The sequence below is a fragment of the Chelonia mydas genome, chromosome 6 (genome assembly GCF_015237465.2).
Source record: "Chelonia mydas isolate rCheMyd1 chromosome 6, rCheMyd1.pri.v2, whole genome shotgun sequence".
In the NCBI taxonomy this organism is placed as follows: Eukaryota; Metazoa; Chordata; order Testudines; family Cheloniidae; genus Chelonia; species Chelonia mydas.
This window is the reverse complement of record NC_051246.2, coordinates 33,253,723-33,267,843: the sequence shown is the minus strand read 5'-3', so window position 1 is coordinate 33,267,843 and position 14,121 is coordinate 33,253,723. Positions and strand designations below refer to the sequence as shown.

General features: G+C 37.0%; 1 protein-coding gene across 34 annotated transcripts in view; it reads right to left on the bottom strand.

Annotated features, from left to right (window-relative positions):
• Nucleotides 1–1,024: 1,024 nt before the first annotated feature.
• The window catches only part of SOX6 (SRY-box transcription factor 6), a 451,795-nt gene continuing 438,698 nt past the window's right edge, over nucleotides 1,025–14,121 (bottom strand). For all 34 annotated transcript variants that reach the window (XM_043549526.1, XM_037899741.2, XM_037899724.2 and 31 more), the window contains one exon: nucleotides 1,025–8,260. In XM_043549526.1, the coding sequence (XP_043405461.1) occupies nucleotides 7,957–8,260 (304 nt within the window). In that variant the 3' untranslated portion in view covers nucleotides 1,025–7,956. The remainder of the gene's footprint in view (nucleotides 8,261–14,121) is intronic.

Here is a 14,121-nt window from a genome sequence, read left to right as displayed (position 1 = left end):
CTTTATTAGCTTAAGTTGGACCCATCACTTTCATGTCTTTGTTTTCTAATGCAGTCTGGTCATTTCCATGTCATACTGAATTGTAGTGCAGTTCCAGTAGTTAAAGGGACATTGTTATGCTCCTTTTCTTCCTTGATGGGGGTTTAGTGTTGCAGTTGCAGTGGAATAACTCTTCCGATATTTACTAAGGACCAAATCTTAGTATCACTCAAGTCAATTTTTTTGGTCATTTACTTCACTGGCATCCATATTTGACCCTAAAATGTTTAATCATAGAGCTTTCATAACTCGATGTATCTTTTGAATAGGCTTGTGTGTTATGTTGTCTCCAGGGATGGAAGGATTCATTCCTTCTTGGACATCTGGAGATGTTTGGCCTGTGCAGTAACAGAAACAGGCCTAAAATCTGATGTAATGCACAACCATCAGTCTCTATTACATTATACTTATTACGGTACACTTCAATGTCATTTATTCTTTTCCTCGGAGAACTGTGACTAAGTAATTACTAACCCACAAAGCCAATCATAATATAGGAAGGAGAGCAGTTCCCAGACAAAGCAATGTGGCCTTAAAGCTTTTCATGTTGTCGAGTTTGGTTAGTTAGTTAAAATGTTTTATGATGGGATGGCGAAAAAATAAAGGAGGCAAACAAAAAGGGGACATGGGTTGTCTCATTTCCACTTGATAAAAACCCATCTCAGATTATGTTGCTTCCAAAAGCATTTTCTGCTTACAAAGCACAGTGTACAGAGAATGGTATCAAACAAAATAGACTATCAAGTAAGTCTATCAAGGCAGATAGTATTAATGGATTTTGGAGACAGAAATGTCTTTGAGGAATGCAAAGGCATTGAGAAAAACAGTGAAGTGCAGGAAGGTGGGGTTGATAAACTTAAAGGGGGCAGAAGGACTGGGCCAAGTAGCTGTTTCCTGTCTAGCCGTTCCTTCTGATCTTAATTCAAAGACTGACAGATTTCATAATAAATAATGGAAGAGGCATAGAAAACGCCACACGCGCGTGTCATAAAACAAAATTTATCTTTAATTTGTAAGTGTCAACAGCAGTACAAAAGATGGAGTGATGGTGAATAGATTAAGGGTAGAGAGGACAGTCTTGAGGTAAATGAGCATAAATAGGCAGTCTTATAGACACTCCCCTGAGGGGTCTATACCCCTATCATGGCATATACGGTATCACCCAAAGATGACATGTTTAACATATCAGGAAAGCACCTTGTGCAAAAAAAAAAAAAAAAAAAAATCCCCCCGCAATCCCAAACATGTAGGTAAGGTGCCAATATACACCAGAATATACTATATAAGGACTGTGTCTTTCAGTTGTGTCTTTTCCATTAATTACTGAGGCAGAGAAGGAGAAGACTCTTAAATGTACCACTGAAAGATTATTTAATATTTAATTTACCTCACGTCAATACTGCACAACAAAATCCAAGTCGTCAGTTTATGCAATGAAGCACAGCTAAGAATAAGGATTCTCTTTTTTTTTAATTGAGAGCAGATTTTGTTTTAAATCAATATCCTTAGCAAACATTTTTTTTTCTTTTTTACTGTATCCAGAGGAGAGTGTGAGAAAGATGTGATGGCAACCTTTAAGTTCATTTAAAAACTTTACACTGGACTGTACAAGATTTTCTTTTTTGATAAATTATTTACATTTTCAGACTTTAAAACATATTCAAAGCAGCAATAGACACTAGTTTTTCCTCTAAACGCCCAAATATTTACCAGCCACGGGCCCAGGGTAGGTACCTGCATTGTATATAGAATTTCTACAAAGAAAACCTGCCAGTTAAAATTTGCTAGTGGGTGTACAAACAGCAGCTCTAGCATTTTAAGAGCCACACCCACAGTGTTGCTATAGGAACCAAAGCATAGTACCTTGACACGAGAGTCTCAGTCAGTTGTCCCAACAGCTCTACACAAACTTTACAATTGGAAACAGCAGCTAGCATGTCAGTCCAGCATGTCAGTGAATTGTGCTGATTAAATTAACATAGAGTACAATCTCACAATATACATCACAAACAAATTACAATGTCAGGAAATAAGAGTTACAGTAAGATAAGTTATGTAGTAACAGCTTATAAGCTTGTCTTAATGTAATAAAAAAAATTTTTACATGGCAAATACAATAATGAGTGAACATAAATGCTAAACATCCTACTCTGTTACAAGCTGAAGAAGGGAAAAAATGGTGCTTTCGAGAAAGCAAAACACAAATGACAAAGGAAGACAAACGGAGAATGCACACTAGCAGGTCTGCAATGTGCAGCATACAAACAGTTAAATATTTGCACATTCCCCATACTCTAAGAGCACCAAGGACCTCACTTGTGTTTTTTAAGAAAGCGGAAATTACAAAGCAAGCAATGTCACTAAGTTGCTTTATAGCTTTCATATTGCCATAAATACCAATTTGATAAGTTTTCCTTTAGCCCCTCCCCCCACCCCTTTGCACCCAATGTGTGAACTCTCAGAATACTTCTTTGTCAGATTTTTAAAATGTATCTGGTACTTAAAAGGGATGTGAAATATGTTTCCATATACATATCTTTTAATGCTTTTTTTGTTCTGTAGTAGGATCAGGGCATTACAGTATATCAAAAATGTAATATCATCTGAGAAAAATCACAGACTATAATGGGTTTATATAAAAAAGGTGTTTGGATGAAGAAGTTATTTAAGGAGAAAGAGCAAGTGTTTTGTAAAAGATCAAATGAGGTTATATAATATTTTTTTAAACGAACACGCTTAAGTGCCAACTTGAGTCTTAAACAAGCATGCAAACACCTGGGATCTGAGATGGTTTGTCAACTTCTCATTAAGAATAGGAAGAATTATATCATACATTCTACTGGCTGCATTTCTAGGGCAGTTGTTGGCACTGTAACCTTGGGTCAGCAAACGATTTAAGCACATGCTTAACTTTGAACAATTTAGTGGTGCTGCATTCATTTCAATGGAACTACTCACATGCTTAAAGTTAAGCAGATACTTATGTGTTTTACTGGGGCCTTGCAATATTTCTTACTAAAAATGATTTTGATAACGTATCAAGAAACGTGATGTCTTTGACAACACAAAAACCAGTAATCCATAGGGACAATGCGGGGACCATGCTTGAATTTAGTATTCAGGCATGGTTGTGTTTACACTCTAAACGCTCATTGTTTTCAACCAACTGCTGTGCTTTTTTCACAGGGGGTAGTACTTTCTGTACATAACCCTCATTGAATAATAGTGTAGCCATTCATTCTGGAGTTCCCACTCCATAGCAATCCCATCTTTTACCCTCACCCTACCTCTTGATGAGCCTAAACACGCCAATTTAGGAGAACATTCTGATCCCATGCATTCTCAGCAGCTGGTTTCACAAGCTAGATGGTGATACATGAACATGCACACGGATCAGAATTGGGCCCTTTCATGAGGGTTGTATCCCCATGTAAACATGTACCCTGAAAATCAGAGGTTCTGTTCCATTAAGACTTTAATTTCTGTTTCATCAAACACCAAGTGAAGTCAGCAATTTACCTCTAGCTGGCACCAGACAGCTTCAGGAGTGTTCTTCTCTTGAAAATAAGTCTTTTATAGCTTTCCAAAAGGAAAATATATTGCATCTGTTAACTAAATAGGGAAATGTACTGTAAAACTGTTTCAGTTCACAGTAAAAATAGCTTTACTATATTTGAGCATTACCTGAATGGCATGGTTTTTTTAAAATCAGAATTATTCTGCGGTACTTAAACTCAATGCTTCGAAAACAATCCCACATGTCCTCTTTGCCAATATTTTTTCCTGTTTTTAACTCCTGATATGACGATATCATGACATAATGAACACAGCAATCACCATTTCAACAGTATTAAATCTAATTAGCTTTGCAAGGGCTCTCTTAATGATGATCATCTTCTTGAGGCATGTGTTGTTGCCTCCAAAATGCCATTCATTATCTGCTTTCAAATAGGAATGAAACTATTTCATCAGTTTTGCTTGGATTCACAAAGCAAATTGAGTTTCCTACCAGCCGTACTAGAAATTTGGTATGTATAAACTTTCTATAAGAAAAAAGAAAAAAAGTATTCTGTTTGTGGAATATGCAATTAAAATTCAACGAGAGCACAAGTGAGGCATCTTGCTGTCCCAGCTACAGGTCCACAATACTGCTCTCACACTGCAGGTGTAAATTCAGCATCTACATGAGGTACAGTGACTTGTCAGCATTTAATATGGACCAACATACACTGATACAGAACCAAAGTAAATACATAACTTATACTTCACTAAGTATCCATGAACAAAAAATAAAATTCTATTTCCTATGTTATATTTACACAATTTTTTAAAAAAATCTAAAATGAGATGGTAAATTCATCAAAAACTTTGTTTTGAGCTCCAATTAATAAAGTAAAAATGACATTTTTCCTTATGATTGTCCTTCCTTGATTTCCACTGACATTTTAGAGCCAATGTCGGCTAATAAATACAATAAAATGCTTATATGCACAATTTAGATTCAGTTACTTCCCTCCCACTTCTCCAACCAATAAATGCAGTTTTTACAATCTGGTGATTCCTGAACAGCCAATCATTTTCAAGAATGTGGCTTTAAGTGACAGAGCACGAGCACTGAGGCAGGGCTGGAGCTAAAACAAAGTGTTCATACATACATGTATTTTGCATAAATAAATGAAATAAGACATAAAAAATGACTCAAATCCGGCAACTGTGAGGCAGGCCCACACGAGTCGAAACAGATGACTTTTGTTCATGTAGTTTTCGTACAACAGTTTCACATTAGTCAGAAGTGATAAAAAATACCATTTATATCCAGTGCTTATAACACTTACGAAACAACATCTGTGAGTGTGTGTTTTTTGTACTACAAGCAAAATCAAGTTTCAGTCCTAAAGAACAGTCCTTTGTTCTCCACCAGCCTGCAGAATATTATTTTGGCATGGTCATAAAATTTAAAAAAATTAACCTACTAATCTAAATGTTTGCCTTTGTGCAAAAATAATTACATAAAATACAATGCTAGCAATACAGCATTCTACCGATGCAACAGAACCAGAAAGAAAAGAGAAGGAGAAAATAAATGAGGTGGGGGAGGGAGAGATATTTAGAACTAGTGAAATCTGTAGACATTAATAAATAGTTGTTCTTTAGGAAATAATAGTACCCTCCCACCTAATCCAAGCTAGATGTATTAAAAACAGCTCAAATCTCCAAGAAATATTAAGAACAAAAAAACACTTTCTATCAGTACCTTAGCCAGCTTAAAGAGGGCGCTCACCAGCTAATGACACAGCATATGTCTTTAAAGTCTTGGCTAGACCAGTTTATTGCTATTAGACATGGACTTAGAACACACTTAATAAATAGTAAAAATTACAAAATGGTCAGAGAAATTTGACCACTGTGTTTCTGTGTCATTATCTTTATAAATCGTCCTGTAAACTGAACAATCTTCATTGTTTTTGCACATTTAGATGTGATTCCTACAGTGGTGACACAGGCTATCTCCACTCAAAGAGCTGCAGTTGTGTGAGAAACAACAGCTCACAGCACAGTGACTTGTCAATAGGTCTTACAGGAAGCTTTGCAAGATTGTGTGACAGGCATGAAGATAACCTGTATTAATACTGTACCCATTCAGTCATACGGGGCCTGGTCCAATGCTCATTAAAATCAATGGGAAGATTCCCATTGAAATCAATGGGGGCTGGATCAGGTCCATATATATTTATTTGCATGTATCTGATTCTGCAAGATGTTGAGTGCTTCACGGAGTTGCTGAACACCTTAAACTTGCAGTAAAGTCAATGGGAGTTGAGGACACTCAGCACAAGTGCAGGATCAGACCCCCCAGTACTGTCTATTATGCTTAGTGATTTATTTGTGAGTATCAAGAGTGGAGTGGGAGTGAAGAAAAGAAGAAAATTCTCCTTTTTTATATTCTCGTCTCTGAACATTCAGCAACTTCTCAACCTCGGAGTGTTCCCTCTCTTCTTCCCCCATATATTTCCCAGAAGTTTTCTTTGTCATTGATATTGTTTCTAATAATACAAATAATAATATTTTGCATTTTATAGCAGGTTTCTTCCAAATATCCCAAATCACCTTACAATCACGTATCAAGTTTCTTAATACCCCGATGATATAAAGAAACATCATTATCCTCATTTTACAGATAGAGAAATTGAGGCACAGAGACATTAAGGCCCAAATCCTGCAAACTCATATGTAGTTAGACTCACACATGTGAGTAAAATTAAATACATACGTAAGTGTTCATAGGACTGTGGCTTAAATGACTTGCCTAAAGTCACTCAGCCAGTCAATGGCTGAGACAGGAAAGGAACTCAGGAGTTCTGGCTCCCATTCCTGTGCAACTAGTATTTGATAAATCTATTGTAATGTACTATGTGCCTTGCTCTGCAATTCAGACTTTCGTGTGACTTTCCCCCTGAGGACTTTCACAAATAAATCACTGCATAAATACACTGAAGATATCAGAAAGCTCCTGCAGGTGACCACTGGAATGGGGATGTACAGAACCTTGATTCACTACTTGATTCTACGGGCCCTACAAATCCATCACTGCAGACTCTGAAGAGACATTGAATGCACCTGTCTCCATTGACTGTTCATCTGTATATCGTATAAGTCTAGATGTGTATCATGACACACAGAAATATATAGGAGTATATGTACTGTATGTACATATTCAAAGTATTCATTCTATTTTGCATTACATGCAGTAGAGTGGTTCCAGATGTTCTTTGGATGTATAGTGTTATGGAAACAATTGGATTTTCCATTCACAAATTCCACTTTCATTTTGCGAAGCAGGTGCATTTTTTATTTTCAGGCACCTGCATGTTTCGGGGGAAGAAAGAGAAAGGGCTCTTTAAGACAGTCATAAGGAATTATAAATGTAATGCCACCAACAGTACATTTTAAAATAAATATTAAGTATTTTCACCCTTGACATTCTGGAATGAATAAATTATTTAAGAGAAAATGTGTTAAGACTGAATGCAAGGGTTAAAAGCAAAGGGATAGAGAATGTAGTCAGAGGTGGCCTCACGCTGCTAAGACAGGCCTGTCCATAGCTGGTGATCGCGCTTTTGTGCTTAATATTTTGCGCTAATGGCATATCAAGAGGCAAAAGCAATTGGACACATGCACTGTGGCAACCTTGTTCACTACTTAAGAATATCCTGTCTCCAGATTCCTGAGTACTTTACCATTTTCTGGAAAAAAATTATGTTTTACATATATTTTTTTAAGATGCCAAAGGATTGTCTAAGACTTTACAGTGTCTCCCTTAAGACTTTTAAAATGTTAAGATTCAAAAGTTATGAAAAGTTTGGCACATCAGAAGTTCAGCTATACATGTGGAAAAAGTGGAATTCAGAGTTTGTTTAAAAGATGAGTTCTGACACACAGATGCGTACACTTGCGGACTTGTTCTGTTTCACAATATGAAATCTGCAGTTTTTGTTTTCTAAAATAATCCAGAATAAAAACACATTCACAACCTGTAGGCTGGCACAGCATACCTGAGTGAGAATGTATAACCCCCATCTAAAACAAAAACTTAAACCTTTATCAGCATCCAAATAGGGAAGAAAAAAAAAAAAAGACAAGAGACAAAAGGTAAGACTTGTAAGACAGCTATTGATTCATATAAGTTTTCAAGTCCCAATGTCTGATATTTAATATATGTCTTCACTAAATTAAAAAAAAAAACAGGTTCATGAAAATTAGGGGAACAATCTGTCTCACACGTTAAGAAACATTTAAGACCATTCTGCTGATGTAACTGTAGGAGCCACACATGCATGCAGGCTCTTTAAGAACTTTTTGTTCAACAAAAAACAAAAAATCAAAAGAGTCAGAGTACTTTAATTCTGCAAACGCTCCTCAGTTGGCACTGACAGCCTCGTGGGCTTCATTTTCACTGCTATAGTCTGATTTGGGATCATCCTCATAGTCCTCGTACATTTCCATCTCATCCTCTCCATTTATCATTTCGTTTCCAGCAAGGCTTCCGCTGTCTGTCTTCATACCATAAGTGCTCTGAATGACAGGGATGCTGGGCTCCGGACTGGCAGAGGTGCTAGAGCAATCAGATGTCATCTGAGGTGATGGTGCGGTAGTTGCCATGGTAATAGCACCAGGATAGACAACACCTGTTCCTGTGGTGATTGGAATCTGAGGCTGCTGTCTGCAAGGAAACACAAGAGTGGAACATGATTGATTACCTTTAGTTTAGATCTGGAGTGGAACCCTACTGTGCATACCAAACAAAATTAAAGTACATGGTTTCTACAGAACATATTGGTGTATGCCTTTGAGTTCCAGATTCTGATCCTGCAAGGTGCGGAGTGCCCTTTGCTCCTGTCAAGTGCAACTAGAGATAAAGCTGCTCGGCAACTGGCAGCATCAGATCTTTGATGCATTCAGGTATTGGGTGATTTAACATAAAATAGACGGCAAAATGTTGCTAAATTTTCTAGCACATAAGACTTTGTCAAAGCTGGCTTCTGCAGCTTAAAACCTGGCCATTCAAATGTCTCACTGTAGTCCCAGCCTTGCAGTCATATATAGGAGAGCTGGTCAAATAATTTATTGTGAATAATATTCACTGTGCTGAGCACTGGAGGAGACCATGAGTTCTAGTGTAAGTTTTTCAATGGACTACTGTGGATAGTACTACACCCTTCACAGACCTTATTACTGAGTAACAAAGTAATAGAGACTTAATTGAAAGTCAGTGAGACTTAGGCTCCTAAGTACTTATGTCACAATGGGCCTTAGGCTCCTCAGGCACTTAAGCACTTTAGAAATTTTACCCATAGTCCTTAAATTCATGATCACTTAGTATTTGTTCTTCAGAACCTCTGTCTCATTCAGTGCGCAGGACAGACAGTCAATAAGGATTGCTAAATTTCAGATTGCTGCTTACTACCCATCCCTGTGTCTGTCCTTATTCGCTTGCCTGTCCTGATCAGTGATTAAGGGCAAGAGTGCAAAAACTGTCATTTGTGAGTTCGTCTCATTCACTCATTGACATGAGATTACAATCATGCTAAACATCACACCACTGAGCTACCAGGAGATCAAACTACTCCAAGTTCAGGAACCATGGGAGCCAGTGAAATCATAACATTCCATATAGAACGTATCACTATGGGATTTTGTTCTGAAAGTGACTCTCCCCGCCACTCCCCTCAATCTTTACCTAACCCAAGCCTGAATGTCAGAAAAGAAGAGAAAAGAAAAGAAAAAATGAGAGATTGAGAGGAAGTGAAGATAGCAACATCTTGATTTGGTTAAATTATAATATATGAGTAGAGAATTTTCATTTCTTAAGGCTTTGCACAATATGCTTTTGTGACAGAAAAATTCACATGGACACAAAATGTGTCTCTTTCCCTCATTCCACTTCATTACAAACTACTTTCACTATACTGCCAATACATTTTGGAACAAATTTTGCTGCTGGATGTATGCACAGCTTCCAATGAAATTCACAGGAGTGCCCTTGTGAACATGTGACGATAGAATTCGGTTATTTGCCATCTTTTTATAAAATCCTGACCTTGGTGAAGTCTCCTCTCTCAGTCTAAGACATAGGCCGTCAGTTCAGAACAAAACTTAAATGGAGTTTTGGAGATGAGAATGTTACTCCCCTTGCTAGTAAAGCCTCTGGAGCACCCATCAAATACCAGTTTTAGAAGAATGGTGCTGCTGACAAACAGTTCACAATAAATAAGTTATTCAGTGTGTTTAGTCACTTTTTTTATGTTTGCAAATTGTTTACAAACAGACCCAGATTTTCACTAATTTGTCCCCTATTTGAAATCATTTGATAAATGTTTTGAGCAAACATTTTTCAGTCTATGGTTTTTTGTTTTTTTTTTTTTGCTAATGATTGGCTGCTAGTATTGCTTCAAGTGTTTCAGCTTTAACAATTCAATATTCCAACTGTGGGATGGGCAACTTAAGTCACATGGTACAATTTCTGTTCCCTGAAAGATTGATGTAAGCTTTACAAATTACTTCTGCGACAAGCCCAAGATTCCCTCTTCACAATCATTCAGACAAAAGAAACAGTCACCTGAAAATTTGTTTGCCAAAAACAAATAAATAAGTGGGTCCACTGATGGTCGTAGCACCGTTATTTTTAGAAGTCACCAAGATGTCCATGTGTAATTTTCTCATACTATTCACCCAGTCTAATGCCGACATTAACCTTTTTTCCTGATATTTCTTTTAACATCATTAATATATTGACAAAAAAACCTTTTGAAGAACTCCACAGTATTAACTCTGAAAGCTCTTCTGAGAAAAGCAGTGCTTTTTATACAGCAACATCAGTGGGGCTTACCCTTCCAATATATAAGCCGTTTAGAAACCAATATTTTCAATGTGCGTTATGTGTGTTGCAGTAGTGCCCACAGGTCCCAGTCAGGAATGGTTTCCCACAATTCTGTGTGCTAGATCTGTTTTCAAGAAAGCACAAAGTGAAGAAATTCCAGAGGGCATTTGTGTGTGACCCTTGACTGTCTAATCCCTAGAAAAACCATATTTTTTTTTCATAAGTGGGCAACTGGTTACTAATGGCCAAGATATGAGAACTGACAGTGAAAACAGTGCTCTTGACTGCAGACTGTTCTGTGCTATCCCTTTCTTTGCAGCGTTAGAGAAAGATTAGCATTTTCCCTTCTACCATAAGGGGGGAAAAAAATCAGAAGGAGCCATGAAGCGGCATGACAAGAAAGGCAGTGAAAAAGTGCTGCACGTTGTAGGTAATCTGGGACACTGCTGGGCTTATTTTTTAAGCCATTTATTAAAGGTTAGCAACTCTCTCTCGCATGTCTGCATTTCAATGGGAGGGGAGGGGAGGTATTTTTGCAATAGCATTACATCTCTTCAACACTTTTTAAGGTAAGAAAAAGTGCAGGTTACCTGGGGATAGCGAGGATGAATCTGCAGTGTTGGTATTTTACTCTAGGCATCATCTCTCATGCATGCCAAGTTGTAGCATGAACATAAGTAGTATAACAAATCTGCATAACTGATTTGTGTAACAGGAAAGTAGGTCACACCTTTGGGGCTTAATGAATCCCTCTCAAGAATGCACTTCACTATTCTTCCTCTAGTGAAGTGTAAAAAAGCACACACGTGGTGAATGTGCTTACTGACTGGAGTGGGTCAAAACCAATCGATTGTCTGAAGACCTAGACGTGTACTTAATCAGAAATTGGGGGGGGGGGGGTATTTCCACATAGATCATCCTGTGCAGTAAAAAAGATATAAAATAATTCTGGCAAAATCCTGGATCCATTAAAATCAATGGTAGCTTGTGGAGTCATGATTTCTCCCTAAAACTTTCTAAGATTTCAAAATAAAGGATGGATAGTTACTGGATATTAATTATTTCAGGTGAAATAAAAAAGCAAAAATGAAAAAAACTGAGTTATGTCCAGAGTTAAATGCAAAGGCCCAATTCCAAAAAACACTTAAGCATGTGCTGAGTTTTAAGTACATGTTTAAGTCCCATTGACTTCAACAAAACTTAAGTAAATGCTTTAAATGAAGGATGTGCTTAAGTGCTTTGCTGAATTGGGACCTAAATGCCCATTTATCTAATCACACATGTAAACTATTTTTTCCCTTTTGTGTAATTCTCTTGGTACTTTCTTTTACATTGGTACATCTGAGAAAGGACTTTGTCATTTTCTAGGAAATAAGATTATTCAGGGGAGAAAAAGGGGTTCATTTAAACTTGCATTCTGTATGCTCTGAATTGATTGATTAGTTGTGGTGTCTAGCATATATTTCAGGTCTTAACTTCATTTTACATTTTTGATTTGCAGTTTACATTAAAAACATTTGTATTTAAAAGTATTTGTTGTCCTATTAAATTCTAGATCCTCTAGTCTAGCCAAGCTGTACTAAGCAGAGGACCATAGGCAAAACATATTTTTACATCACCTCTAAGCCTCCCTGATTCTGCTTCACCCCTTGGTTTAAGTTCTTAGTTGCACCCGGCTTGAGTGCCCACCAAAGGGCCTTTCCGGAAGCCAGAGATCACCAGGGTACAACAGCATTCGTGCCTTAGCGGTTACAAGAAGCAGTGGTGTAGAGCTGGCTACACCGGCTCTATACCACTGGTGGACTCTCTTATGCCAGGGAAATCGTCAGAGAGCCAATTAAGCCAGTTCTATAGACCCTTTGCTCTGCTAGTGTTGCAAAGGGGCTGTACTGGGGCCAAGGATCTGGCCCGATATAATTAGACAAGTACAGTAAAGAGCAGGCAACATGAAATTTCTCATATAAACTGACCTGTTGGCAATTTAGTGGTATTAAAATTATTAGGATTTTCCTGGAGCACATTCCATTTTTTGACTTTTGCAAAACTAACTAAACATTTAAATTGGCAAAGTACCATTGTTTGCTGATCCCTTCAGAACTATTTTCTGACAGCTCTTTAAATGACTGAAGCTAAATTGGTTGCGTTAGGGAAAATGCTTATGTGCTACACACCCTGAAACTTACTTCCCCGTAAGGAATAAAATAACAGTAAATCTCACAAAAGCATCCATTGTGTACTTAATTTTAGCTCTTGCTATAGTGGTATAATATTACAGGCTTATTCAAAACAGTAGTCTACCAACATTCAGAATACACACGTATACAGTAGTTACAAATACTGCAAAGGCTTTATTTATAAACATCTCATCGTGGCAAGACTCAAGAAAATTAACGTTCACATTACTTTGCAGATTAATGTATAGAATACATACTTCTATGTAAAGGGTATCAGACTATGAAAGTGACTGGGAATTGAATTATTTTTGTGAGAAAAGGTAACAAAATACGCTGTTCTAAGTTGAAATCTCTGAGTCTATGGCTTCCACATGAACATTTACTTAAGGATTATGAAAAAATGAATTGTTGAAGATAAATTGTAAATCACTTGAAGCTGCTTTAATGCTTAGCTTTCACAGAAGGGCTGAAAAGTTCTCATTCAAAGCTTCCCAAAAACAACTGTATCATTACAACTAAAATATTATAAAATATTACCTGGCTGTTTACAGGTTGAATTTCTGCTTGGTTTTTTTTTTAATTAAATTGTATGTGTTAGTGCATTAAGTTTGAATTATCCTGCCTGACAGTATTCCTCATTTGGGGCAAAATTCACAAATGTATAGTTCCATCACAAGATATAGACACTACTTAAATCCCACTTAATTCTTCATAATACTGCTTAATTTGTATGTAAATGATGCATAGACCTCGTGCTGGTCTATTGCATAGATAATAAATATCACCCCTACGGTACAATCTCGCTCTCTGGAGAAATCTCTCATTGAACTTCCCAGGAATTTGCCTAAGTAAGTGGTGCAGAATCTGGCCTTTAGTCAATTTATTTTTTTGTTCAAAATACCACTATTTCACATAACAGTTTCTGAGGAAGCATTAACTTAAATTGGTGATGTGTGTCTTACTCTTGATTACTACAGTATTCCACTTACTATATGCTGTTAGAACCAGTGCATGCACGTCTACATTTCAGAAGCCATAGTAACAAAAAGTTTGTTGTCACAGTAGAAATGGAGACAATTTTGCTTTTGAAGGGAATCTGAGCAAACGCCACCCATACACATGACACAATCATTTCCACAGTAACTAAAGGCTCAGTCAGGGGGAGTTGACAGGGCTCAGTACCCTTCAGATACTATGGTGCTAATGGTGGTAGAAGAACTTGAACAGAATAGAGAAAAGCGGAAGGAGATGACAAAAATACCAACATCTAAACACCACAAATATGTGACTGTATGAAATGCCATAAAGTTTTAATTCCCATGAATTAAATAGGTCTTTCTACCTCCCATCTTCATACACCCTCTGTTTATTTCTGCATACTGTGACTATATTTTTGCACATATTATAACAGATTAAACATATGATATGCAATTTAATCCACGTGTTTAAATAAATAAATTAAAAAGAACAGAATTTCTAACTCAAGAACTTTACTGAGAAATCCAAACAGACATCATTTGTTTTCATGTA